Source organism: Mus musculus, chromosome 11, assembly GCF_000001635.26.
Source record: "Mus musculus strain C57BL/6J chromosome 11, GRCm38.p6 C57BL/6J".
Taxonomy (NCBI): domain Eukaryota; kingdom Metazoa; phylum Chordata; class Mammalia; order Rodentia; family Muridae; genus Mus; species Mus musculus.
In genome coordinates, this window is record NC_000077.6 from 65,074,677 (window position 1) to 65,102,652 (window position 27,976).

A 27,976-nucleotide genomic window follows, 5' to 3' on the forward strand; every position below is an offset into this window, starting at 1 on the left:
CTCCCCTGGTATCTTGGAATCTGTCTTCCAAGAATCTTACCTATGTCTGTATCTTAGGGAGATTAGCTCCTCACACGCCAAGCCCTACATATGCTTACATACACGTATTTGCATTTGACCCACATACATACGTCCCCCGGTGCACCTGAAACTGCCTCTGGGTTACTCACTGTGCTTCATACAATGTAAACCTTGTGACAACAGCTATAACACTGTCTTATTTAGGGAATGGCAGAGAGTGACATCTGCACAGGCTCAGCTCAGAAGCATTTCACCTCAGTGTTCTGAATATGGAGTTGGGTGACACCATGGACATGGTCTGGTATCTATGGGGAGCCAAAAATGGAAAGCACTGCCAGAAACAAGAGTTTCACCCTCTGGTCCCCTTAGTAGTCTGTATGGGAGCCGCACAGGCATGGAAACTGCACAGAAAATGGCCCCATTTCAGAGGAAAGCATCTGTGAGGTCTAGCAGGCAAGGTCAAGACAACCCACCTGGAGAAGGTCTTCGCTCAGAACTTCAGTCTTTTCTGCCCTAGAGGGAAAGTAGAGAAAATGGTCAGCAAATACATGCATACATTTATACATATACACATACATGTTAATATATACAGGCAATATACATATGCATATGTTTATAGTATATACATACATATATATATTACTATATATAGGAATGTGTTCATATATATACATTTATTATATACAGATGCATACATATATACATATATTGATGTACACAGGCATATATACAAATGCATATATTTATAATACACACATATATATATTCACACTAAGGTTAGGCTAATGACAAGTCCCACTCTCCTCTCATAGAAACTCCAGAGAATTAGACTATGAGTAGTAGAAACTCTCAAGAAGTTAAAAGACAGAACACTCAGAGGAAGATGCACTCCCAGGATCATAGAATCTGAGCCAGTCCCACAACACCCAGAGGAAGATCCACTCCCAGGTGCTCTAAGATGCCCAGGATCATGGGATCAGAGGTGAGGAGGATACAACATCTGCCCCAACACCAGAAGTAACTAGGACCAGCGGGACCTAGGTACCCAGGAACTCCGCCTGACCAGTGGCACCGGTTCCTTTTGGTCTGGGCCGGTGCCCTGAGAAGACCTTGGGCACAAACTCCACAGCCAGTCCCACAACAGCCAAAAGAAGCTCCACTCCCAGGCACTCTCACATGCCCAGGACCACAGGATCACAAGATCCTAGGATCCTAGGATCCCAGAAGCATGGTCACACCAGGATCTCAGAGTCCCAAAGGCAGCTTGACTCACAGGAGCTCTGACACACCCAGGATCTCAGGATCACAGAATCCTAGAATCACAGGATCACTGAGACAGCTGAACTCTCAGGAGTTCTGACAAAACCAGGATCACATGAAGGACAGGCCCCAGTCAGATATAGCAAGGGCAGGTAGCACTAGAGATAATCAAATGGTGGGAGGCAAGTGTAAGAACATAAGCAACGGAAACCAAGGTTATTTGGCATCATCAGAACCCAATTCTCCCACCATAGCAAGTTCTAGATACACTATCACACCAGAAAAGCAAGATTCAGATCTCAAATCACTTCTCCTGATGGTGATAGAGGACTTTAAGAAGGACATAAATAATAACTCCCTTAAAGAAATACAGGAGAACACAGGTAAACAGCTAAAAGCCCTTAAAGAGGAAAGAATTACAGGAAAACACAATAAAACAGACGAAGGAAATGAACAAAACCATCCAAGATCTAAAAATGGAAATAGAAACAATAAAGAAACCACAAAGGGAGACAACCCTGGAGTTAGAAAACCTAGGAAAGAGATCAGGAGTCATAGATGCAAGCATCACCTACAGAATACAAGAGATAGAAGACAGAATCTCAGAGGCAGAAGATACCATAGAAAACATTGACACAACAGTCGAAGAAAATGCAAAAAGCAAAAAGCTCCTAACCCAAAGCATCCAGGAAATCCAGGACACAATGAGAAGACCAAACCTAAGGATAATAGGTATAGAAGAGAGTGAAGATTCCCAGCTTAAAGGGCCAGTAAGTATCTTCCAAAAAATTATAGAAGAAAACTTCCCTAACCTAAAGAAAGAGATGCTCATAAACATATAAGAAGCCTACAGAACTCCAAATAGACTGGACCAGAGAAGAAATTCCTACCGTCACATAATAATCAAAATACCAAATGCACTAAACAAAGAAAGAATATTAAAAGCAGTAAGGGAAAAGGTCAAGTAACATATAAAGGCAGAATTATACCAGACTTCTCACCAGAGACTATGAAAGCTAGAAAATCCTGGACAGGTATCATACAGACCTTAAGAGAACACAAATGCCAGCCCAGGTTACTATACCCAGCAAAACTCTCAATTACCATAGATTTCATGACAAAACCAAATGTACACATCTTTCCACAAATCCAGCCCTACAAAGGATAATAGATGGAAAACACCAACACAAGGAGGGAAACTACACCCTTAGAAAAGCAAGAAAGTAACCTTTCAGAAAACCCAAAAGAAGATAGCCACACAAAAATAATTCCACCTCTAACAACAAAAGTAACAGGAATTAACAATCACTTTTCGTTAATATCTTTTAACATGGACTCAATTCCCCCCCAAAAAAGACATAGACCAACAGACTGGATATGTAAACAGGACCCAGCATTTTGCTGCATACAGGAAACGCACCTCAGTGACAAAGACAGACACTACCTCAGAGTAAAAGGCTGGAAAACAATTTCCCAAGCAAATAGTCCCAAGAAACAAGTTGGAGTACCCATTCTAATATCAAATAAAATAAACTTTCAACCAAAAAGTTATCAAAAAAGATAAGGAAGGACACTTCATACTGATCAAAGGAAAAATCTACCAAGATGAACTCTCAATTCTGAACATCTATGATCCAAATGCAAGGGCACCCACATTCATAAAACAATCTCTACTACAGCTCAAAGAAGACATTGCACCCCACACAATATAGTCAGAAGATTTCACCACCCCACTCTCAGCTATAAACAGATCATGGAAACAGAAACTGAACAGAGACAAAATGAAACTAACAGAAGTTATGAACCAAATGGACCTAACATATTTATAGAACATTTCATCCTAAAGCAAAAGAATATACCTTCTTCTCAGCACCTCACTGTACCTTCTCCAAAATTGACCATATAATTGGCCACAAAATAGGCCTCACCAGATACAAGAAGACTGAAATAATCCCATGCACCCTATCAGATCACCAAAACTAAGGCTGGTCTTAAATGCCAACAAAAACAACAGAAAGCCCACATACACATGGAAGCTGAACATATGGAAGCTGAGCAATGCTCTACTCAATGATAACTTGGTCAAGAAAGAAGTCATGAAAGAAATTAAAGACTTTTTAGAATTTAATGAAAATGAAGACACATCGTGCCAAAACTTATGGGACACAATGAAAGCAGTGCTAAGAGGAAAAGTCATAGCTCTCAGTGCCTCCAAAAAGAAACTGAAGAGAGCTTACTCTACCAGCTTAACAGCACACCTGAAAGCTCTAGAACAAAAAGAAGCAAATACACCCTAGAGGAGTAGACTGCAGGAAATAATCAAACTCGGGGCTGAAATCAACCAAATAGAAACAAAAAGAACTATACAAAAAAAAAAAAAAAATCAACAAAACCAGGAGCTGGTTCTTTGAGAAAATCAACAAGATAGGTAAAACCTTACCATGACTAACCAGAGGGCACAGAGACAGTATCCTAATTAATAAAATCAGAAATGAAAAGGGAGACATAACAACAAAATATATCTTAAAATAATTATTCTGTTTGTTGAATATTAACTGTTGAAAATATTAAAACCGTGTTCTACAAACATCATGGAAATATTATTGATAATTTTTTCTCACTGTGCTTGAAATTAGCATTTTCTTAATGCTTAATTTCAAAGAGTTTTTACTATTTTGAAATTTTTAAAATACACTTACTGATAAAATAATTTCTTTCCTAGAAACACTGATAATCTTTTTTAAGTAAACTGATTGTTAGACAATGCACACAGATATATAATGCCTTTTAAATACTTTCTCACTATGTCAGGTAGTATCATATAAAAGCTCTTGAATATATTTCTCAATGATTCATTTTTACTATTTTATGCTCTTTTACTTTGGCTTAATTCCAAAGAATATTTTGTGTTTTGAATCAATTTAGTATTCAACATTAGATATAGGACCCTCGGTTATGGATAGTATTAAATATTCATTAATAATATTTTAGGGTATGAGAGGATATGAATATAAAAGTTGAACAAATTTTACGTATTATTTGAGTTTCAAAATACTCCGTATTATTAATATGTTTGATGTATAAAATGCATTTAAATAATAAAAAAATTAAGAAAAAAATAAGTTAAAGACAATTCTAGAATCTTCCAGAAATACTACTAACTAGCTACCATGCCAGCAAAGAACAATGTTCAAGGTGCATTTAAATGTCCTGCTACAAACTGGGACCTGCCTCAAGGACAACAAAAGGACCATTTTATTTTGCTGAAGAAGCCCACCGTGCCCATGCACTCAGGCTCGCCCCATTAGAGCAAACAATGATAGTCAAACAGAAAGGTGCAATAGACACAGAGCATACCCAAAGCCAGTGCTGAGTCCCAGCAATGGACGCAGAGACGCTTGCCATGGCTTGGCCATCAACTGTTAGCTCCCAAATTGCAGATGACATAATCAATTCAGCAAATTGCAAGAAAATGAGAAACTTCCCCCTTTAAAAAAATCACCAAGTCAGGCACAGTGGCACTTGCCTTTAACCCTAGCTAGCAGGAGGCAGAGGCAAGGGGATCTCTGAGTTTGAGGCCAGTCTAATATACAAAGAGTTCTAGACCAGCCAAGGATACAACAGTGAGGCCTTGTCCAAAAACAAAAACAAAAAAGCAAAACCAAACAAACCAAATAACCCTCACCCAGACGGAATGAAGTAAGACAAATATACAAACTTAAACAGTCTCCACAGCCTAGGAACAGACCCTTGGAAACACTCTAACAACAGTTTCAAATAATTAAGTTCTTACATGTCAGTCTATCAGACTGTATAAAGAGCTTGCAAGCCAGGTGTGGTGCTTTGAAGGACACTGGCCCCCTTACGCTCAGATGTCCACACGTTTGGTCTCCATTGGTGGCAAGGTAGGGCAGGTTTAGGAGGTATGCCCTTGCACGAGTGCCCCTGGAGGTGGGCTTTGAGAGTTCAAACACTTGGGACATTTTGCTCTCTATGCTTTATGCTTGCAGTTCAAAATATGAGCCCTTAGCTTCCTTCTCCTGCTACTCTGCCTCAACTCCACCATCATGGACTCCGACCCTCTGGGACCATAATCACAAATGAAATTTTCTGTAAGTTGGCTTGGTCATGGTGTTTTACTGCAATAACAGAAAGGTGCCTGCGACACTGGGAAACTACAGAATGTTTATGAAAGAACTCACAGAATATCTAAGGTAACTAGGGAGACATAGGATGTCTATGAACTGAAGAACCCTACAGAGACAAGGTACCCATTCTTCCCTGAACTGACTACAGATGAAATGAGCCCAGAGCTACCACAGGACTTACGATAGAGATTAATCAAACCAGCGCCAACATGGACAGAAACATGCAGAAGAGGGAAAGTAGCCAACACATCTCCACAAGGAAAAATCAAGTTGTGGCACTCACATGATCCAATTTTAAAATTAAATAATCAGGAGGATGGCTTTGACAAAAGAATAGGATGTGCCAGCCAGAAATAGATCCAGACTCATGACCAAGGAATCTTGAAAAAGGAACAAAGATTATAAGAGGCAGAAGAAAGAATTTAGCCAGCTGTCATAGAACACACCATACAAAGGTGTGAATCCTGGCCCTGTACATCTATACAAATTAATCACAAACAGACCACAGGCGTCAAGAGAACATACAAATATGGAACTTTTAAATACAGAAAGAAATATCTGTGACCTGCATTAGAGCCGTGGGTTCTAAGTGCTAACTTCAAAAACACTTTGTATGAAAGGAAACATCAGACTCCTAGCAAAATGAAAAGCCTTCGAGCTATGAAAAGTCCTCATAAAAGATAAAAGAAAACCCTAGGGAGAAAATGTTGCACATCACATGCGAAAGGAATGATATGGAAGTTACATACAGAATTGTCAAAGTCAGTAATTAAAAAAAAAAAAAGTTCTACTAAAACGCAGGAGCTAGAGTTCAGTGGAACAGCGTTTGCCTGGCACGCAGCCCTGGCTTCTCTCCCTAGTACCGAGAAAAGAAAGGGTGAGCAGAGTATCACCATGGAAGATGGATAGCACATACATGTGCACACATGCAAGCACACACAGACATACATACAGATACACAGATAAAACATGCATGCGCACACGCACGCACACACACACACACACACACACACACACACACACACACACCACAGGTATGTATGCACTCTACACCAAGCTCTAAAGAATCTGCCATTGGAAAGCTCACGAGTTGCTGGGAGTTGCTGGGAGTTGCTGGGAGTTGCTGGGAGTTGCTGGGAGTTGCTGGGAGTTGCTGGGAGTTGCTGGGGTCTGAACAGGACAGACAGTCAGTACAAGCCGATGAAGAATCCCTGGCAGTTTCTTATGAACTTGAGCACTTGCTACATGACCTCACCATGCTGCTTAAGATACATGAGCCCCACACACCCTACACACAAAAAGACATATACAAACGCTCAAAACCTGGGAACAACCTTTCTGTCCTTTAGCGGGTGAACAGGTCCCAAGACTTTTATATGGAAGAACACTACCCAGGCCTAGGGGTGGATGTTGACGTATACCATCATGCAGTTCAAGGTCAAACATACGCTGGATGTACAAAAACCAATCATAAAGGGTTCTACAAACAGTGACTACCTAGAGAGCATGCTGGGAAAAACTCAACTACAAGACTAAAAACCAGAGCTTTGAGGGTACCTGGGGCAGGTTTGACTATGACATGGCAGTATGGGAAAGTTTTTTGGTTTTTGTTTGTTTTTTGAGACAGAGTCCCTTTGTAGCCCTGGCTGGCCCAAAACTTGCTATATAGACCAGGCTGGCCTCAAACTCACCAAGATCCACCAGCCTCTGCCTCAATGCCAGCTATGAGGGAAGGCTGTGGAATTTTGATGTCATGGTGACTGCATAGATCAGCATATGCATTAAGACTCACATACGACCAAGGCAGCATACTTAAAGTGAGTCTTTAAAGTACAGCAGAAATCTCTTGAAACATAAAACTGTGGTACCATACAGTGTCCCAGAAGTCCAGGAGAGAAGAAAGTAACTGGGTAAGTGCTCCGAGCTCCTGGCATCTTCCTATTGCAAGGCTGAAGTGATCATCTCAAGTCTCTCAATTACACAATGAACATTCAAGGGCGTCCATGGTAGGGAATAAGTGATATATGAATCTACCAAACTATCAGAGACTGAAAAGAAAACAAAACAAAGAAAAAAAACCCAAAAAGACAACAGAGAAGCTTAACCACTGAGACAAAGGAAAACAACAGTGGTCAGTGAAGCAAAACAGAAAAGAAAAAGCCAAAAGTTAGATATATCACACATGACTTCCAATATATCAGAAAACATATTCGGATAATACATCCCAGTTAAAAATCCAAAGATCTAGCTCAAAGATGTATAGCCTGGATAGTTCAACAGTAATTTAAAAAGCTCCATCTAATAAGAGGAAGAAACTTTGAGAGAGAGAAAGAGAGAGAGAGAGAGAGAGAGAGAGAGAGAGAGAGAGAGAGGGGCTCGGCAAGAGAGCTATGAGAGCTATTTCTGAAACACCAGGCTTTGGAGGAAAATGGCAAGCAAATCCCCTTTTGCTGTTTATCTGTAGAGCTACTCATGGAGTTGAGGTTTCATCCATGCTAGGCAAGCATATGCCTTCTGAGCTGCATCTCAGCTATTTTTAATCAATTATATTGATTTTAGCAGAGGCAGTTGCAATATAATGATGAAAACTACCTTATTCATTTCTAAGGATCACAAAAGGAGTCAAGGCTGACAAAACACTGGAGAGGTGGGAAACACGGTATTTAAAAAATAAAAGTCATCGCCATTCTTCCTGAAACCACAGAACAAGAGGATGTGGGGCAGGAGGGACGGCTCAGCCGTTGAGTGTTGACTGCTCTTCCAGAGGTTCTGAGTTCAATTCCCAGCAACCACACGGTGGCTCACAGCCATCTGTGACAGGACCCGATGTCCTCTTCAGGTCTGAAGAGAATGACAGGATACTCACATACATACAATAAGCAAATCTTTTATTTTTTTTAAATCGGATGTATCTGATAGAGATACATAAACTCAAGATCTCGGGATAAAGAGCATGAATTCTTCTCATGAACATAAGAATGTGTTTCCAAACACCACAGATGATGAGCTTATGAAATACTTCTCAACAAATGTGAAAGGACAAGCAATGTTCTCTACCGCAACATACTTTATTTTGTAATAAAGAGCAAGGTAAAATGTGAAAGAAAATACATTTATTGGGCTATGGTTCGTTTGGTAGAGTGTTTGCCTGGCAAGCACAAAGTCCTGGGTTCAATCCTTGATACTGGGAGCAGTGGTACACATCTGTACTCCCAGCATTGAGGGAGTGGAAGCAGGAAGATTATAAACTGCACATTTGGAAATACTTCTAGGTAGCACATAGGTTTAAAACAATTTGTATTTAAAATTTTTAATATTTATAATTAAGAAACAAAATACGTCAATCTCATCAGCAACGCAAAGAATATACTCTGTGTTGCTTGTTTTGTAAAAGATGCAACAATACTTGAAAAGTATAAACAGAATAAAGAACAATAAAGAAGAACGTAAATAAAGACAATAAATTAAATTGAAAAAAAACTCTTTGAAGAGAGACTAACAAAAAAGTATCTCTACAAGATTTACTTGGGAAACAAAAATAAGAGAAAGAAGAAACAAGCAATGTCGAAGACAAACAGGTGTCGCAGAGATTAAAACATCAATGAGGCTCTGGAATGACAACACAAACTGAACCAAAGGCTTAGAAAAAGCAAGCTAAAGCTGACTCAACTGTAACTAGAAAGCATGGATAATCCTATCTTCATAGAAGACATTCAGATAGCAATAAAATATCTTTTCCAAAGGGAAACAGAAGCGGTCTTACAGGTATATTTTCTAACAAACAAACAAACAAACAAACAAACAAACAAAAACAAAACTCCTTCCAGATGTTCACAAACTACTTTAATAATAGTGGGAAATAATAAAAACAAGTGTCAGTTGTTACCTGTATTAGTCATTGCTATTATATCCCAACTGCATGGCAAGGAAGGCAAGATGCCAAGAGAAAGAGGCTGCAGCTAATAGTGTCTGCTGTCAGGAGGTGAAGCCTCCTATAAAACCCGAATACCTGCCCCTAGTGAGCCATCTCCTTCAGTCAGTCCAATCCTCCTAAAGGTTCCACACCCTTCTGAGATAGCACCACCATATTGGGGAACAACTGTTCAAATATATGAGCTGGTGGAAGATGTCACTTTTAGATTACAATTCACAAACTGGAAAAGGGCAGTACAAGAAAAAAAAAAATGACACCATAGCATAAATGGCACATCATGAACAAGTTAGACTAGCTGCTAGGATGGACACATGGTCTAACCTCAGACACCTCTCAGCATAGTTAATCATACTGCTTAATTACATGTCAAAGCCAAGACTCTCTCATAAATGAGAAATACTTAACATAGTAATATTAATGTAATGCATGTTTGTGAAAACTATAAGAAGGAAAAAATCCTTGCTTTATAAAAGGTCCTATGCTTAGCTTACCTTATTCCTTATGGGAATATGTTACAAGTATTCTCATGTAACTGAGGTCAGATTCCTCTACCCTATAGTGCACAATGGAAACAGAAGGCTTATATGTTTATTAATTTACTTGTCTTTTGAGACATACAGCTCAATATAGCTGAAGACGGCTTTGAGTTCTGATGATTCTGTTTTACCTTTACTAGGAATATACCCATGCCTGTTCTTAAAGTAGACTTTTAACAGGGAGGGGAATATATATATATATATAGAAGTCAACTTGATCTTAAAGTAAGTTCAAAACACCATAAAGACATTATTATAGAATCTATCTGGACAAGGTAGGTTAAATATAAAATCAATACAATGAAAATAATGCAATCAGGAAATGCTTAGAAAACCCAATTTTAAAATTCATTTAATGCAGAAAAAAAAATTAAATCTGAAAGGTCGCCAATATGTTCACAGAAAAATATTAGAGATGAGGCGAAGATATCAAAAAAGCTTTAAGTAGACAGTATTCATAGGTTCATCCTGTAAATGCGTCTTTTACTCAAATATCTTAAGGAGGGGGAAGATGATAGTAGAAGCTGTGCGATTATTGGGGGTGGAAAGGTTTAAGGGGGATGGTGTGAAGGAGATGGGAGAGAGAAGGAAGTAGGAGGGAACTAGGGATAGAAAAGACGATTAAAGGAAACGAGGCAGGAAATGGGAGAGGCAACCAAAATTATAGAGCTGTAAAAAGGTACATTAAAAAACCCACTACTTTGTAAGTTAATTAAAATATGTAAGCATGGGTGGGTCATGCTGTTCCCAAAAGCCATGGTTTACCAGACAAAAATTTTATTACCAAATCCTGAAAATTCTTGGTCGAGGAGGCTGTGGTGGTTGCTGTGGTGGTTTGGATGTGAATGGCTCTGTAGGCTTGTATGTTAAAAATACTTGGTTCCCTAGAGAGTGGAACTGTTTGGGAAGAATGAGAAAATGTGGCATGGCCTTGTTGGCAAAGGTGTGCCACATGAGGTCAGCTTTCAGGTTTCAAAAGGCCACATCAGGCCCAGTCTTGAACTCTGTGCCTGTTCCCCAGAGATCAGGATGTAAAGCTCTTAGCTACTGCTCTAGCACTATGTCTTCCTGCCGTTATAGTCTTGTATTAACAGCTGAAACTGAACCCAAGGCCCCAGTCAAATGTTTTCTTTTATGAGTTGCTTTTGATCAAGCTATTACTTCACAGCAATAGAACAGTGACTAAGACAAAGGCTCCAGAGGCCCCCTAAACACTATAGGCCATTGTGCTTCGCTTGGTTGACTGACTATGGAGGTTTGAATAAGATGGCCTCCATACACTCATGTGTTTGAATGCTTGGCCTATAGAGAGTGGTACCATTAGGAAGTATGGCTTGTTAGAGTAGGTGTGGCTTCACTGTAAGGGTGGGCCTTAGGGTCTCATATGCTCAAGCTATGCCCAATGTGGTACACAGCCTCTTTCTGCTGCCTGCAGATCAAGGTGTAGCTCCTTCTCTAGCAACATGTCTGCCCACATGCCACCATGCCTCTTTTCATGATGATAGTGAACTAAACTTCTGTCAGCCAGCCTCAATTAGGTATCTTCCTCTATAAGAATTGCTATGGTCATGGTGTCTCTTGACAGCAATAGAAACCTTAAATAAGACACTGACATAAAGATATGGCAAGACCTTATTTTTAAAGACACCATCCATACTCCTTGGGTGTAGGACCCAGAAAAGTCAAACTGGAACTGACCTGGAAATTTTCTCCGTGCTAGCTAGCATTCATGGCCAAACTATGCTACGTAGGCTACTCCGGGATGAAAGTCATCCATGGTCTCATTCAGTGCTGGACCTTGTATGCTACAGTAATGGCCTTCCAGGCATGATATACCCACTGGTACGATTAATAGTGGCAAGAATGTTAGTGGAGGGGTGATGGCTAAACCTGGTTGTCAACTTGACTGGATCAGGTATTAACTAACACACAAGCTACTGGGTACTCTTGTAAAGAACTTTCTTGATCATGTTATCTATATCCCTAGCCACTTATGCTGTCTTTGGGACATAGTATGGCCATTACAATCATGAACTCATGGCAACCATGGTTACCTACAGAAGATTGCACATCTTCTAAAGTTCTAAAGGACTAAAAAGCCCATAAAACCACCAACACCTAGCTAAGGAGTTGTTGGCAGGTAATGGTTGCTGGTACAAGGAAGTCCTTTTCTTTGGGGGTATAGCATTGAAAAGTTGCCTGCAATTCAGTATACTATACCACAATCATGCCCACAGAATCAATCTTACCCAAACTCAGTGTGCCATAAAGGGTAAAGGAGAGATTGGGACTGGGGGTGTTCCAGAGAAAGGAGGAGGAAGAGAAAGGCAAATAGAGAATTAATATAATCAAAATACATCATATACATAAAGGGAATTGTCAAAGAATATTTTTTTATTTTGAAAATAAACAAAATCAAGGGAACCGAGAGGGGGCAATGGCTGGAATGCAAATAATAAAATTATAAAAAGGAAAAGGAAAATAAGCAAAATCTCTTAATGAGGGGCCCATAGAGATGGCTCTGTGGGTAAGAACACTTACTACACAAGCCTGAGGATCCTAGCTCAGATCCCAGCAAATGTAATTTAAAAGTCCCGTCGTCCATACCTTCAGCCTGTCTGAGATCCTTATATGCCTGAGACCCCCCCCCCCACTGCAGTCCCATTCCCACTCCAGACTCTAGCTGTCATTCCACCCATACCTGTTGTCTAAAGAAAAATCAGGGGCACACCTCCTGCCCCCCACCCTCGACTCCTGAGCACTGGCTATGGGATTTACAACTCTACAGAATCTCTGCTCCTCAGATTAGAAATGTCACCTAGCCCTACTTCTGAAACCCACTCAAACACCAATACTGAACTGCCCCAAGATTGAACCCTAAGTCCCCAAAAGCCTGGTCTACAACCTGAGAAGTAGGAATAACCAGAAAACAAAACCACAAAGAACACAAATGACCAAAAGGATAGATTTCCATTAACAATGATTTTACTCCCTGAGAAAAGAAGCTTGGACAATGATTTCAAAGTCACAGTAATAATATGTTCAAGGAACTCAAGAAGGATGTGAATAAATGCTGAAATTAATACCATAACAATACAGTTGAATGGAATAATAATAACAACTCAATATATAGAAATAGAATTTAGCAAAAAGATAGAATTTCTGAAGAAACCCCCAAATGAAATAAAACATGTCATGAAAAATTCAGGGAGAAACTCAGAGGACAGTCTCAGCAATAGACCGGACTAAGGGGAAGTGAGAATATAAGGTCTTGAAGACGAGGTAGAAGAAAGAGTTCACTTCACCAAAGAAAATGCTAAATGCAAACACAGACAGACAGATAGACAGATACACACGCAAACAAACATATATAGGAACTCTGGAATAACATAAAAAGATCAAAACTGTAAATAATAGATACAGAAAAAGAGGAAACTTTGGGTCAATATAACATAACCTAAGGAAGGAGATGTCTATTATGGTTCAAGAAGTATATAGCACACCAAACAGAACCAGAAAAGAAACTTCCCAAGTCATGTAATAAACAAAACACTAAATGTGCAGAAGAAAGGATACTTGCAGCTGCAAGAGAAAAAGACTAAGTCACATAAAAATGCAGACCCATTGGAATAACAGCTGATCTTCCAACAAAGACTGTGAGAGCCAGGGTCATCTAGAATAAATAAACAGAGAAACTCTCATCTCAAGTGACCTCATAACTCAAATGGACCTCACAGGCATCTACAGAACACTGTACCCAAACACTAGAGAAGCAACTGATGGAAATTCCTCCAAAGTGGACCACATATGAGGAAGCAGAGCAAGTCTCAACAAGGAAGAAAGGTGAAATCCCATCCTGCACTCTCTGAGACCACAGATGAGTAAGCTGGATTTCAACAGCAATAGAAAACACAAAAAATACACAAACTCACAGAGACTAAACAATACTACTGAGAGATAACTGACTTTAGTATGGTAAACCATCCTTGCAGCTCTGAGATGTGAGCCAACCTGATGGTGGTGGACGATTTTCACTGTGTACTTGAATTTAGTTTGCAAGCATTTTCTCTTGAGAATTTTTTCCCATCTGTGTTCATCAGAGGTACTGATTAATCAGACTGTCGTGGACATTGACCACTGGACCACAAGATACTGCCCAGGAAGGGACCTGCTCTGATTGGTGGATGCCAGATATGCTATCATCTAAGATAGCAAGGAGGGAAGGTGAGGAAAGGAATTACTTAGTAAGCACTGTTTGACTTACTGCTGCCTTGACACCACCAGGCAAGCAGTCAGTGGGACTGCCCTTATGGCTGTATGGCTACTCTGCACACTCCCAGCATGCCCCGAGGAGGCTATCTATCAAAGCTGCTTGCTGCTAGGGCAAGGGTCAGGCTCCTACGGGCCTGATCACAGCCCCAGGCTCTAAAACAGCTTTTTTATTTTTCCATCCTAAGTCTGATATGTCTAGATGTTTCCTTAATCATGTCCACTTCCAGAGCAGTAGCAGTTCTCCTGGTCGCCAGCAGAGGGCCTGTTGTTTTTGGCCTGAACACAGCAAGAATGCATATTTTGATAAGCAAACATCCTTCACTAAGAGATGTAGGTTAGCTGCTGCTCTCCTGCCCCTCTGTGCTGCAGCATCAGGACCAATCACAGGATACATTAAGATGCATTCCTTAAGCACTTTTGACTGCCATCTTTAGGAGAAGGCTGAATTGGGGGAGGGAGGGTACAGAGAATGAAGATGACATCAGTAACCCTCTACTGTGGTCAACATGTACGCAAATGCGAACAACGACTATATCAAGGAGACACAGCTGGGGGCTTCTGAAGAGCTGCTCCATCTCAAAGCACAGGAGCTGGAAGGCCAGCCATGGTTGGAATGCCAAGCTTCTGTACCCACTTTAGAGCCAGAGCTCTGGCCTCTGCAGTCAGCACACTGAGACGGCCAATGCAGTCAGAAGCAGACGGTCACAGAAGCTACCTAGGACCCACGCTGGCAGAGCCTCACCTTGCCCACCAACAGTGTCTGCCCAGACAGATCAACAAGGCCAGCTGGCTGGTGGTGCTGACAGCTCCCTATAGCAAGGACTCCAGCATCAGACAGACAAATGGAAAGCATCAGGCCAGAGCCCTGGAGCTGGGAGGCCATGACAGTCCCTAAATACTCCCTCTACTAGAGAGAGTCTGTTCAAGTCTGCTCCTAGAAGTTGGGGTTCAGAAACTAATTTGAAGGTCAAATGGGATTTTAAAAATTGTGGAGCACACCTGATTGGCTGAGGGGCTTGGGGGAACTGCTCAGGGAAGAGACAGGGGAGGTCAGGTAGCCAAATGTGGGAGTTCTGCTGTGCCCCAGACTGCAGAGCACAACAGGAGAGGCCCAGCACCAGACTGTGCAAAGAAGCTGTGTCTCAGCCTCAACTTCCTACATTGCCTACTTCCTCAATTTCCTACAAAAATCACTTGATATCCAGACTGAGCCCTCTCCACCATGTTCAAGGGATGAGTCACTGTGGTGACAGGCACGGTGGAGGTGACACTGGGTACAAGTCATGACTTTTTGATTTTCTTTCAATTTCACACTCAACAGACTAAAATCAAAACAGGGAGCAGGCAAGCTGATCCAAAACTGGTGCTCTGTTCTATTTATAAGCCCAGAAGAACAACTGACACCACCCACGGAAACCTTGATTGTCACAGTGTCATATAAATTTGGTGGTGGTTGGTCACAATGGTTACCCGAAATGTTTCCATTAAAGAAGAGCTTCCTAAGGTGCTGTGGATGAAAAAGATTCTGTAGAAAAACGACTGAGGGAAAGACTGGGTATGAAGCTCCTTATTAAGGGAGTCATACTGAAACAGCAACGGTGCCAAAACGTCCTGCAATGTGAACCATGGTTTAATCTTCGCTGTCCTGCCATACAGAATGATATGGAGTCCTGTATACATGCGGGTAACACACAGGGCTTCATTGGCTGTTCTCCTGTGGCACAGCATGGTGCCGGGTAGCCAAGCTGACCTTGAACTTAAGATCCTCCAACCTCAGCCTCCTGAGGACTGTGATCACAGGCACACTGCACCTCACACAGTTCTAACTGGCTGAAGGCGTTACCAATCAACCTATGGATGACATATATATAGAAGACATGACCATTATTCCAGGATAAGATGAATAGAAGCCATCTGTGTCTTAAAATGCATAAAAAGTATTTTAAAAAAAAAGGAGAGAAAGAAAGGAAGAGGAAGAGATGAGAGAGGGCGGGTAGGAAAGAAACAGTTGAACAAAGACAGGCGATGAGGGCTGTGATCATCGGGGCTCACTACAGCCTGTCACAGGAAACTGAGTCAACCCAGGCAGGCTTAAACAGGAGTAAAAAGACCACATATAAGAGAACCACTGCAAACAATGCTAAACAATGTTAAAGTACATCTGTGTGTGTGTGTGTGTGTGTGTGTGTGTGTGTGTGTACGCACACAAACATGTAAGTTCGTGTGTGGTTTTGAGTATGTGAGCACATGCATGTGTGCTCATGTTCGTGTGTGTGCACTTGTGTGTGTGCACGGAGAGGAACTAAGTCCAATGGGGAGGTCTGAGGACAAAGGTCCATTTACTTAAAAACCTAAAGTGGACACGGCTGAAATGCATGAACTTCTAGTTAGGTGGTAAAACTTAATGTTATTTATCTCACACGTAAAGCTATATAAAACATTTTCATCTGAAAGGCTGCACACCAGAGAGAGGGCTCAGTGGTTATGACCATCTGCTGCTCCCTCAGAAGATCAGGGCTCTGCTCTCTGCTGGACAGTTTATGTCAACTTGATTTAAGTTAGAGTCATCTGAGAGGAGGGTACCTCAATTAAGAAGATGCCTCCATAAGATCAGACTGCAGGCAACCCTGTAAGGCATTTTCTTAATTAGTGACTGATATGGGAGGGTCCCGCCCATTGTGGGTGATGCCATCCCCCTGTGCAGTGGTCCTGGGTTCTATAAGAAAGCACAGGAAGAAAGCCTGGCACCTTCTCAAGCTGGTAAGCAGCCCCCCTCCATGGGGTATCAGCCCCTCCCTCCTGGTTCCTGCCTTGCTTGAGTTCCCGGCTGGCTTTGATGATGATCTGTGATGTGGAAGTGCAAACCAAACAAGCCCCTTTCTCCCCAGGTTGCTTTGGTAATCACAGCTACAGTAACCCAACCAAGATAGGTTCCCAGCACCCACATGGTGGCGTCAGCCATCTGTAACTTCAGCTCCAAGGGAGCTGCTGCCATCTTCTGGTCCTGCGGGTACCAGTCATGCTTGCAGTCCGTACACATACAAGCAGGCAAAACAGTCAAACACCGAGAACAGAAAGAAATAAATCTCTTTTAAAAGAGGCGCACATAGGCATACTCAGGAAAGGAGGCTGGGGTGCATGGCGTTGTGATGGCCTCTGCTGCTTTACAGTTCTCCGTTCCTCTACAATGAACAGTGTGTGTATTGTGCCATGAAAGGCCAACGCAGCCAGGAGCCAGGAACAGAGACAGGTCCCACGGGTACAGCGTGTCAATCCCAAGGTAAAACAAACAGTGGCCTGGCAGGTGGAGAAACAGGAGTACAAGGAAAAGGACATACCTAACGCTACCTGTATGCACGAGGGACAGCCAGGACGGTGACTGCTAAGCTCAGGGGTGGGGGCTGGGGGTCACAGTTAAAAAAAAAAAAGCATAGAGCAAATTAATACAAAAGGTGTTAATATGTTAATAAACAAACCAACTTATAAAACACACCTTCATATCACTCGTCACAAACAAGGACTAAATTTGTAAAATGAAACTCGGAAGTAGTGCATTTTTTCCCAAACCTAGTTCTAAAATGAGAATTTTCAAGCAGCTTCTAAAATATTCGAACACTACTTTAAATCCCTAATCTAAATCCTATCGGTTCTTCATTGTTCCCTGAGAGCTTTGGACAGCGGGAACCTTTCTTGGGGTGCTTTCCAGTCCTGGGCTAATATCTCCTTGTCAGTGGGAAGATGTTAAGCCTCAAATACCCTGACATTTACCATACTAAATTATTAGGTACATATTTCTTCCATCCTCCACATAATTATGTTCCTTTAAAAAAAAAATGAAGCCAAGGCCTTGTTTATACACAGCAAGCACACACTACCACTAAACATCACCACCAGCCCTTATATCTTTTCCTCATGAGTGTATTTATTTTGTGTGTAGTATAGGCATGTACGTAGTATAGGTTTGTGCGTGTGTCTGCACATTTGTGTGTGTATACATATACATGAGTATGTGTGTGCACACAGGTGTGTGTGTGTGTAGAAGCCAACGGTCGACAGTGGATATACTCCTCTATTGATCTCCCCTTTAGGTTTAGAGACGATGTCTTTCACTGAATCTGGCCTCACGACTCCAGATAGCCAGCAAGTCCTGGCAGTCCTCCAAGTTCTCTGCCCGTCTAGAACTGGGATTACAGGTGTGTGCTGCTGCAGGCAGCTTTTCCTTTGTCCACATGAGTGCTGAGAAGGTAAACGCAGGTCCTCAGGTCGCCATGGCCAGCACTTTGCCAACTCAGCCTTCTCCTAGCCCTCGTGTGTGTCTAATGTCTTTCAGACTGTCTATGCTCTTTCAGTTCACCATAGTTGAGCAGGGTTGGGAAGAAAGCTTTCTCTCCAACTGCTGTGGATATAGTGCTGGTGTTAGCTGACTGCTGTCGCTGTTTAAGGGTTACGCCATACCCTGCAAACCTTAGTTGAAATCTTAACTGCATCTCAGAATAGGACTATATTAGGAGGCAAGATCTGTAAAGGTGTGAGAGCAGAGTTAGGGTGCAGCTTGAACCACTGCAACTGGAATCCCTACTGGAAGAGGAGACAGGGACAGACAGGCACAAAGAGAGACTACATGGAGCCTGAGAAGACTCCACCCACAAGCTGGGAGGTAGGCCATAGGAGGAAATAGCCCAGCTGATATCTTAAGCTTGGATTTCCAACAGTGGAAATGAGAGAAAATCATGTGTGGTCCTACAGCTTGACTATAAAGCAGCTTGATTCACGGAAGGACCAGAGGCCAGCTAGGGCGGCCCACACACGGGTATCCTTGTGCTCTTTCTTAAATTTGTTACCCGTGTGTTCTGACGGTTCAGGGCTACGTGGTCTGAGTGTGGACTATTACCACCACAGAGCCATAGAATGGAATTCAAAGTGCTCTATCCCTGGCCACATTGTCCCTCTGCTCCAAGTCTGTTCCTATGAGAACCACAGTGTCATCCCATCTAATGACTGACAGCATCCATCCATGATTCCTGGAGAATGGGCCTCTGGGTGGGACTGAGGCAGCATCTCTTTCATGTGTGAGAATGGACTCAATGACCTGCCAAGGTCTTTTTCTGGTCCATGGCTCTGGGTACAGCTGCAAAAATAAACTTATGGTTACAGCAATGGAAACAGGCCTGTAAATACAGGTCGCCAGGACGCAACTCTGTGACACAGGCAATGACAAATTCCCAGTGTGCATTTGCGTGACTTGCACATTCTCTCTGGGAAAGCCTGCCCTGGGATCCTACAAACAGAAATGTGGGAATACTTTTGTCCAGTGAGTATAATGCCACAGGCCAGACTTGATCTTCCCTCCATGTTCCCTCGACATTTTGGCCAGAGACCAATATATCTTTAGTAATTCCTCAAGACCCATGGGAACTGAATCAAGGGAGGCTCTCCACATCACACACACACACACTCACACACACACACACACACACACACACACACGCACACACGGCTCCCATGGAAAACAGTGCAGTGCCTTCACAGAACCCACATACAGCCTTGTCTGTGTTTCCTGTTGCTAGCCTTAGAATCTGCCATACCATTGCTGTGCTACTGTTTAGGAAATAGTGACCAAAAAGAAAACAACCATCACATTACACACGTTCAGAAGAGATGGATTTCTTCTTGTCAAGTTTCTGATCAGTGCTGGCTGAGTCTGCAGAGGTAGAGGATGGCCAGTTAGACGGGCTGCCATTTTCTAGAAGGATGCAGTTCCTTATTACCTGAGACCCCCTCAGACGCCAGGTTGTCCTACTGTGCACTGCCACATTGCCGTATGGATGAGAGACGAACCCTGATGATCCTTCGCCTTCCTGTCAGTAAATCTATCTTCATTCTCAGGTATGAATCAATTTATAAGTCTTACTGATGTAAGGATGAGAATATGCCACCCCAAAATACATGTCACCCCAAAGCCCAGCAGCGTGGCACATGGATTGCTGTAAACAAAGCAAAGCAGCAGCGACAGGAAAAGGAAAGGGCCTTCCTTCCCTGAGTTTCCCACTTCTGACCAGAAGCAGAGACTCCTGAATACTGTCTGCAGGGATGGAGGTGGCAAGAGGGACCTGCACAGACTGACCTTGCTGACATAGCCCTTATCTTCCTCCTGATCTCTTACATAGAGACATCCCCACAACTCTCTGATACAGGACCCCCAAACTCCTTTCCCTTCGTTTGTTGTTGTTGTTGTTGTTGTTGTTGTTGTTTTTGGCAGGGGCGGAGAAGAATACTGAGATTGGGGGAGGGGGGAATGACTCTCTGCATAGCCCAGGCTATCTTAGAACTTTCTAAGTAAACCAGGCTGGCTGTGAACGGAGATATCCCTGCCTCTGCTTCTTGAGTACTGGGATTAAAGGTGTACACAACCATGCCCTTCTACTTCCCATTGCTTCATTTCTTGACTAATTATTCTCTGTTGAGTTTCTTTATAAAAGCTAGCCAGAGGGGCTCACACCTGTAAAGTACTTAGGAGGCTGAGGCAGGAGAGCTGCCATGCATTTGTGGCCAACCTGGGTTACACATGCTCATTGCACTTGTTTATGCTTTTCTCTTGCGGTCTGATTGCCAATCCTCCCCCACCCCCGGGAGGGGGCGGGTAACTATGGACCAGAAGCCATGGCTGTGTCACACTGAGATGAGGCTAGTGCTGTGGGGTACAAAGGCTATGATGATGCCTCTAAGATTAAGGCTGAGGGGACAAGCTGCGCAAAGAGTAACCTGCCAAGGTTACTACAAAAAGCCCTAGGGTTTGTGGGGTCAAAAGCATCGTGACGACATGCAGCCCTCAGAGCTCTCACTGATGATCTGCCTTGTCCCTGTACTGGACAAACTCCCCACTCCACATGGAATCTCTACCCTGAAATCCATACTGAAACTAGCATGTTATCATCCTATCACTGGCTGAGCTGGGAGAAGAAACATCTGAACATATTTATCTTCCTAATGTTGCTCTCACATCTCCAACTCTTTCTGTGTGTCTGTGTGTATTATATGTATGTAGTGCATGCATGTGAGTGTGAAAGGCACATGTAGAGACCAGAACAGGAGGCTGGGTGTTGTATTCTATTGCTCTGCTATAGCCTTGCGACAGGGTCTCTCTCTGAACCTGCTACTCACCTTCTGGGCTAGCCTGACTGGCCAGAGAGACCTCCTGTCCTCGGCCTGAATCTGTTCCCCAATGCTGGGTCCTGGGCTTTACACATAACCACGCCCGGCTTTCTCCATGGTTGCTGGGGATTAAAACTCAGGTCCTCAAGCTTGCATGGCCAGCCCTGCCCAGTGAGCTACGTCCTCGGCCCCTAGTACAGTTTTTGAAACAAGGTCTCGCCCCGAAGCTGGAGCTCACCAACTCTTACACCAGCTGCTTAGTGAGCATCTGGCTCACGCCAAGGTGTGAAGCTGCCCTCCAAGTTTCCTGTATTTCTTTGAAATAGCCTAGGACAGTTTGTACTCCTTCCTTGGCAGTGTTAAGCCCTTCAGTGAGCCCCGGACTCCTCATAGTCGAGTGCACCTCAGCCCCTGCCCGGGCCTGGCCAGTGGCACCAAATGCAAGGAATCTGAGAAAATAGGGGTCAAGTAGTTGTGTGAGTCCCTGGGAGGGTTCTGTATCCACACGCTTATCCTTCCCTACCCACAAAGGCAAATCCAGAACCCACGTCAGGCCTCTGAATCTGTGGCCAGCAGGAACAAGCCGTCCTTAACTACACACAGTACTTCCCTTGAGTCTTCAGGAAGGCACCATTCTTGCTGCAGAAACTGATGAAAAGATCCCAAGCCCTCATTTCCAGATATACTGAATAGAAACCCGGTCTCAGACTCAGCTGCCATGGTAGAATTTTTTGTCTCTAGCAGGGAGAACTGACTTATATCCCCCGAGCCTTGGAAGGACTCAGACTTATCAATCAAATAGCATCAGCCTAGGATCTCCGCCTCCTTGTTGTGAGGAAGTCAATCCCAAATAGCATGGTCACGTGAGGGTGTTTGACTAACACCTCCACCTAGGTCCTCCATGGAAAGCCAATAGTGATGGGCAGGTGGGGGTGTGGGCAAGCCTTCATTCACATGACAGCCTTGGCATGTAACCTGCTAACAGCCCTGGGTGAGCGCAACAAAGAGGAGCTGATCTAAGTGCTGGCCAAGTAGTTTTAGGAAGAAAACACATGGCACTGTTATGACCAAAACGCTGCCCTGTAAAAGCTCAGTGTGTTCCAGAGAAGAACCCAGGAGCACCCACTCAGACCAAGTTCCCCCCAAAGTCTTCCAGAGTTTGATTTACACTTCGATGCAGAATTTTCCTGTTTCTCAAGGATCAGCGTTAGCTCCAGAGCTGTCCTCGTCTCTTAGTGGGATCTCTGAGAAGATTCTGGCACCAACTTCTTCTCCCACGTGAAAATGACTGTTAAGAGGTAAGAATCGGGGAGAGACTGACATAATACAATAATTTTCTTTCACAAAATACGCTAAGGGGAAGAAGGCAGGCTAAACGTTATGTCACTTCTCGTGTAGAAACTCACAATATCTTGAACTCTCTCGTGCAGAATTAGGGGAACACCCATATGTGGGTTGGGTGAAGAAGGTCAAGAAATCTCAGAAATGCAGTGCTGTGCGCTGGGATTAGCAGCCAGGAGTCCTTGTTTCTCCTGGGCTGATTCCAAGGGGCGGCTGCTTAGAGGCTCAGAGACCCAGTTTCTATGTATGCTGAGTGAGGAACCTGGTCAGGATGACATTTAAAGGGATCCTTCGAACTTAATGAATATTCATGGGTGGAAACCATGCAAGTATGGTGCACCAAACCCAACCTTCCCAGAGGAGAAAGCTCATGAGAACTTGAGAGGTCAGCAGACAGGGAGAGGTCAGGACTCACTGGGAAGTAGAATTCCCACTCCTGGAAACCACTCCCCAGGCAGCTGTTTTCCAAACCCAGATGTTCCCTGAGCTCCAAAGAGCAAGGAGAGGGAGGCGTTAGAGTCCCATCTCCCCCACCCCCCTGACATCACCAACCCTGGGAGGAAGAGATGGTGAGGATGGCAGCTGGGAGCTGGCTAACTCTGTTACTGAACAGTCTGAGGGTGGAATTAGGCTCAGAGTTGAGGACTCCATCAGAAGAGCAATGGCCCAGCTCCCCTCATCTCTCGGAGGGTCTACATTCTTTAGGAGACTACAGCCTCACATAGAAGCCCGTACACTCAATGATCCTGGCAGAAGGGGTATTTTCTTTCAAACAGCAGCATCTACAGTCCCAGAGCTGTACATCACCAACTATGGGGGAGGGGAGCAATGTCCTCCCAAATATTTTCCCACATTGGTACCCAGAGCCTGGGACTATGATACCCTCCACAACAAAGGCATGTCACAGATATGCTAAAGAAATTGAGGCTGGTGAGATGGCTCAGCGGGTAAGAGCACTGACTGCTCTTCCGAAGGTCCTGAGCTCAAATCCCAGCAACCACATGGTGGCTCACAACCATCTGTAATGAGATCTGACATCCTCTTCTGGTGTGTATGAAGACAGATACAGTGCACTTAGATATAATAATAAATAAATCTTTAAAAAATAAAAGAATTTGAGATGAGGGCGAGTACCTAGATTAATTAACCAGATGAGTCCACTGTCATACCACAGGTCCTTAGGAGTGTGGGAAAGACTCCAGGAGCTATGACCACCTAGAGGGCTGAGTGAATGATGTGAGGAGCCTCCTGATAGAGCTGGCTCTGAAGGTGAGGGAGGGGCCTTGAGGCAAGGACAGAAGCTCTGGGGAGGAAAATACAAGAGAATGCAATTCTCTCTAGAGGAACCAGAAAGGAATGCCATCCTACCAACACCTTGGCATCTGTTCCTGAGGTTGATGGCAATTTCCTGGTCACCAGAATCTTAAAATAACACACCTGTGCCCGCATTAGCTGTTACTAAGCTTGTGGCGATTTGTTACAGCAGCAACAGAAAACATAACTCCCTGGCTCGTGGCTTTGCCCTGTGGTGGGGCACCAGGGTGGAAATACATGGAGGAGACAAGCTGCCCACCTCATAACCAGGAAGCAAAGAGAGAAAAGGATGAGGCTGGGTCCCCACTGCCTCCATGGTCTCAGTGACCACAGGGTCTCCCACTATACCCGACTTTCTCCAGGTTCCACCTCCAGACAGCACCAGTCTAAGGAAACCTTGAAACCTGGAGCCACAGGAAGAAATTCAAAGGCTAAGCTGAAGAAGTAGCCATCCCTAAAGCAGATCTCACACTAAACAGACCTAGGGTGAGACATGATAGCTTACTGAAGGCAGGAGACTATGGGGGGGGGGGGGCTAGAAAATGGAAATCAGACAAACAAAATGTCCATGCTCTCTAAGGACAAATGAAACATTCCAAAGAAACTCTGATTATATCTCTAGAATAGCAGAAACTAGGAGGAAAAAAAATGTAGAGGCCTGTAGACTGAACTAAAACACTGTTTTCCTAAGGTCAGTTCTTAATGAGACGTGCAAAAGGTGTGCGTGCACACGATGTGTCAAACTACAAGACTGGATCTTCTGGACCGTCTTCTGAAGGGAGTTGTGGGGAAGGTTCCCTGGTTATAGAGAACCCATTGGCAGGCATGGCTGGGAATTCTACAAAATGTAAAATAGGGGAGGAGAGGTGGAGACAGACACTCTAATATATATAATAGGATGACATATAAACTTGTTTATTATTTTCTGAATTCTTGATGCTCTGTATTCCAGGACTTCCAGACTTGGAAAGGCTTTTTCCAGAGCTAGCTAATTCTCAGAGGTAAAATATATATATCAGCCACCTTCCAGGATGGCTTTGAGTAGCAAACAAACTAATTTATATCTATATCTCCACTGGACGCCCCACCTCTAGCCTGCTCTACCCAAGTGCCAGACCTCTAGGAACCATCCTGTGATGGGCCAGGGAGCGGCACTATTAGGAGGTGTGGCCTTGTTGGAGTAGGTGTGTCACTGTGGGTGTGAGCTTTTTACCCTAATCCTAGCAGCCTGGAAGGGATTCTCCTCTTAGCAGCCTTCAGACGAAGATGTAGAACTCTCAGCTCCTCCAGCACCATGCCTGTCTGGATGCTGCTATGCTCCTGCCTAGCTGATAATGGACTGAACCTCTGAACCTGTAAGCCAGCCCCAACTAAATGTTGTCCTTTTTAAGAGTTGCCTTGGTCATGGTGTCTGTTCCCAGCAGTAAAACCCTAACCAAGACACATCCCTTCCACTCAAACTCTAATGAAGCTGCCCAACTTGAAACTCTTAGTCTTCCGGTCTCCTCCCACTCTTTCCCTTGTGCACTACAATACAGACACACCCTCGGCCCCCACCCTCTGCCAGCTCATCCTCCTCCATGTGTGTGGCCCTGCTGTGTGATATGCCTATGCCGGGACTGCAGCGTATTGTTTCCAGGGAGTCCGAACTTGACAGAACCCCTTCTTCCTCAGTGGCAATCATCTTCTCAACTGTGCACGGTGTCCTCTCAGAACAAATCCCGGATGCATTTACAGAGCAGGAGAAGATAGCAGTTATGACTCAGCACGAAACAGAGTAAGAACAGGCCATCTCCTGAAGCTTGGGGGTGGGGGTGAAGCACATACAAGAGCTGGTAGCAGTTACCCAGTGTGTCAGCCCAAAGCATGGACCTTACAGCAACTCAGTGACGTCGAGTGGTGACAGTAAAGCAACTCGGGGCTGATGATGGGACAATGGTCTCACACCAGAAAGAGGACATAAGGCCTACCTTGGGACTAATGAAAATCTCTTGTATTGTGCACAAGGGTTCGTAGACTAAGAGGCTTGTTACCTCCTATTCTGAGATCAAGTCTATTCCTATCAGGCCTCCATGACAGAAGTTACCCAGATCTGCACTCTAGCCTGTGATAGCCCAGGGACTTTTTTATTTGTAGATGGCTGTTGGTCCTATTGTATCTTTTACCTCACATCACTGTGTATGGGTCTGTGTCCAAGCATCCTTTTCCTAAGAACACACAAAGTCATGTGCAACTAAGGCTCAGCCTAATGACTTCATCAGAAACCCATTATCTGCAAAGACCCTACTTCAAAATCAGGTCAAATGTGCATGTACTGAGAGGCTGCAACAGTGGAGGGGACGTCACTCAACCCAAGCTCTTCCCTGTTCTCTTTCAATCACCCATTGACATACTCTCCTTGTGATTTACAAAGTAAAACAAGCAAGTAAAAAAGTGTCACTGGAAAGCTATGGAATTAAGCCATGGAGAAGGGGCTGGATGACTGGGGATTAACAGGAACCGCAGTGCAGGGTGGCCAACAAAGCTGAAAGCACAGCCAGAGACTGGAAGGCTTCCCTAGTCTTTCCTCCCGGGGACCTGGAGAGAAGCAAGCTCAGGGAAATGAGGGGGCCGTCTCGCTGATAACAATTTAGAGGGCAGAACGGGTGTATGAAGGGAAAGGTATGCAGCCAGTGTGCACGAGATTCTCACGAAAGGCTGACCTGGATGTTTCTAGAAGCACAGATTCGGTACTTCTCAATCCTAGGATTTCTGTGCCCACGCACTGTGGGCTATTACACAGCCAAAGGCTTACTACAACTTGGCATAAGGCTCCTTTTCTTCCTTCTAAGCTCGAGTAAATTCTGGCATCTCAAAATATACCTAAGGGAGAACTGACCCAGTCCTCACATAAGGAATGTCAGTGGGACCGAGCAAGCAGCCTTAGTGGCAGCCAGGCCGTGGAGAGCACCTGCACAGACATTGCTCATTAGTAACTGGAGCCCATTAAAAGTAGATCTGCCTCCGATCAGACATAATCTTTAGTAACAGCTGGTGATATCTGCAGGATAAATCTACAAGACACCCCTAGATTAGGGCAAGATACAAAGGAATAAGTAACACAAGCAGCTAAAACAACCTATGTGCTGGCAGACAGGGCATCCTGCTGTAGGAAACGCCGTCACGAGTCATTTCCTTGAAGCGTCTGCTAGCTTCAAGCCATCATAGAACATTCTTCCCTGAAAGGCTGCATTAAAAAGCCTCTTTTTATCCCTAAGAATATGAATCTAGAAGAAGAAGAAAAAAAAAAACAGAAACAAACAAAACCACTCAGGCATGATATATTCAACAGCAGATGCTCATGACTACCAAGAGACGATGGATAACTGCTATGGGGAGAGTTCACTGGATCCTATTTGGGCCATGACCAATGCTGCCAGTACGCTGGCTGGCAGGAACATCACAGGCCGGGGTATCCAATCCATGGCATAGATCTAGCTTTTTCACAAAATACTACATCATTCTTTTCTAATTGAAATATAATCACCCCTAATAAATACCCATCTGGGATGAGCTTCAGGACCTCCACAAATACCAATTCCAGGATGTGAGAGCCCCGAAGATAAAGTCCTTCCATGTGAGCCATGTATATCATCAAGTAGACTCCATCTTCTCTAGATTGCATGCACTGTCTAATACAATCTGAACACTAGGTAGATGTCTCTACACTGCTCGGTTCAGGGAATAATGCCAACAAAGAAAAGTCTGGGTGGATAATGTGGTTCAGTGGTAGAATGTTTGCCTAGCAGTGTGCAAGACCTCAGTTTTAATTCTGAGTGGTGGGAATCAGGGAAGGGAGAAGATCAAGTCTGCACATGCTTAGAGCTGATGTCTTGTTCCTACCAAATATTTCTGAGCCGTGGTAGGTTTGGTATATGAATGCTTAGGCCATAGGTAAGGAAGGCCAATTGTATCCATGAGTATTCTGGTCCAGCTTGTTTGTAAGATAACAAATCTTT

The 27,976-nt window shown here is 43.7% G+C and overlaps 1 protein-coding gene across 7 annotated transcripts in view; it reads right to left on the reverse strand.

Moving 5' to 3' along the window:
- Arhgap44 (Rho GTPase activating protein 44) overlaps positions 1 to 27,976 on the reverse strand; it is a 160,934-nt gene that overhangs the window by 72,638 nt on the left and 60,320 nt on the right. For all 7 annotated transcript variants that reach the window (XM_006532873.4, XM_017314452.2, XM_006532871.4 and 4 more), the window contains exon 2: positions 495 to 534. In XM_006532873.4, coding sequence (XP_006532936.1) covers positions 495 to 534 — 40 coding nt within the window. The remainder of the gene's footprint in view (positions 1 to 494; positions 535 to 27,976) is intronic.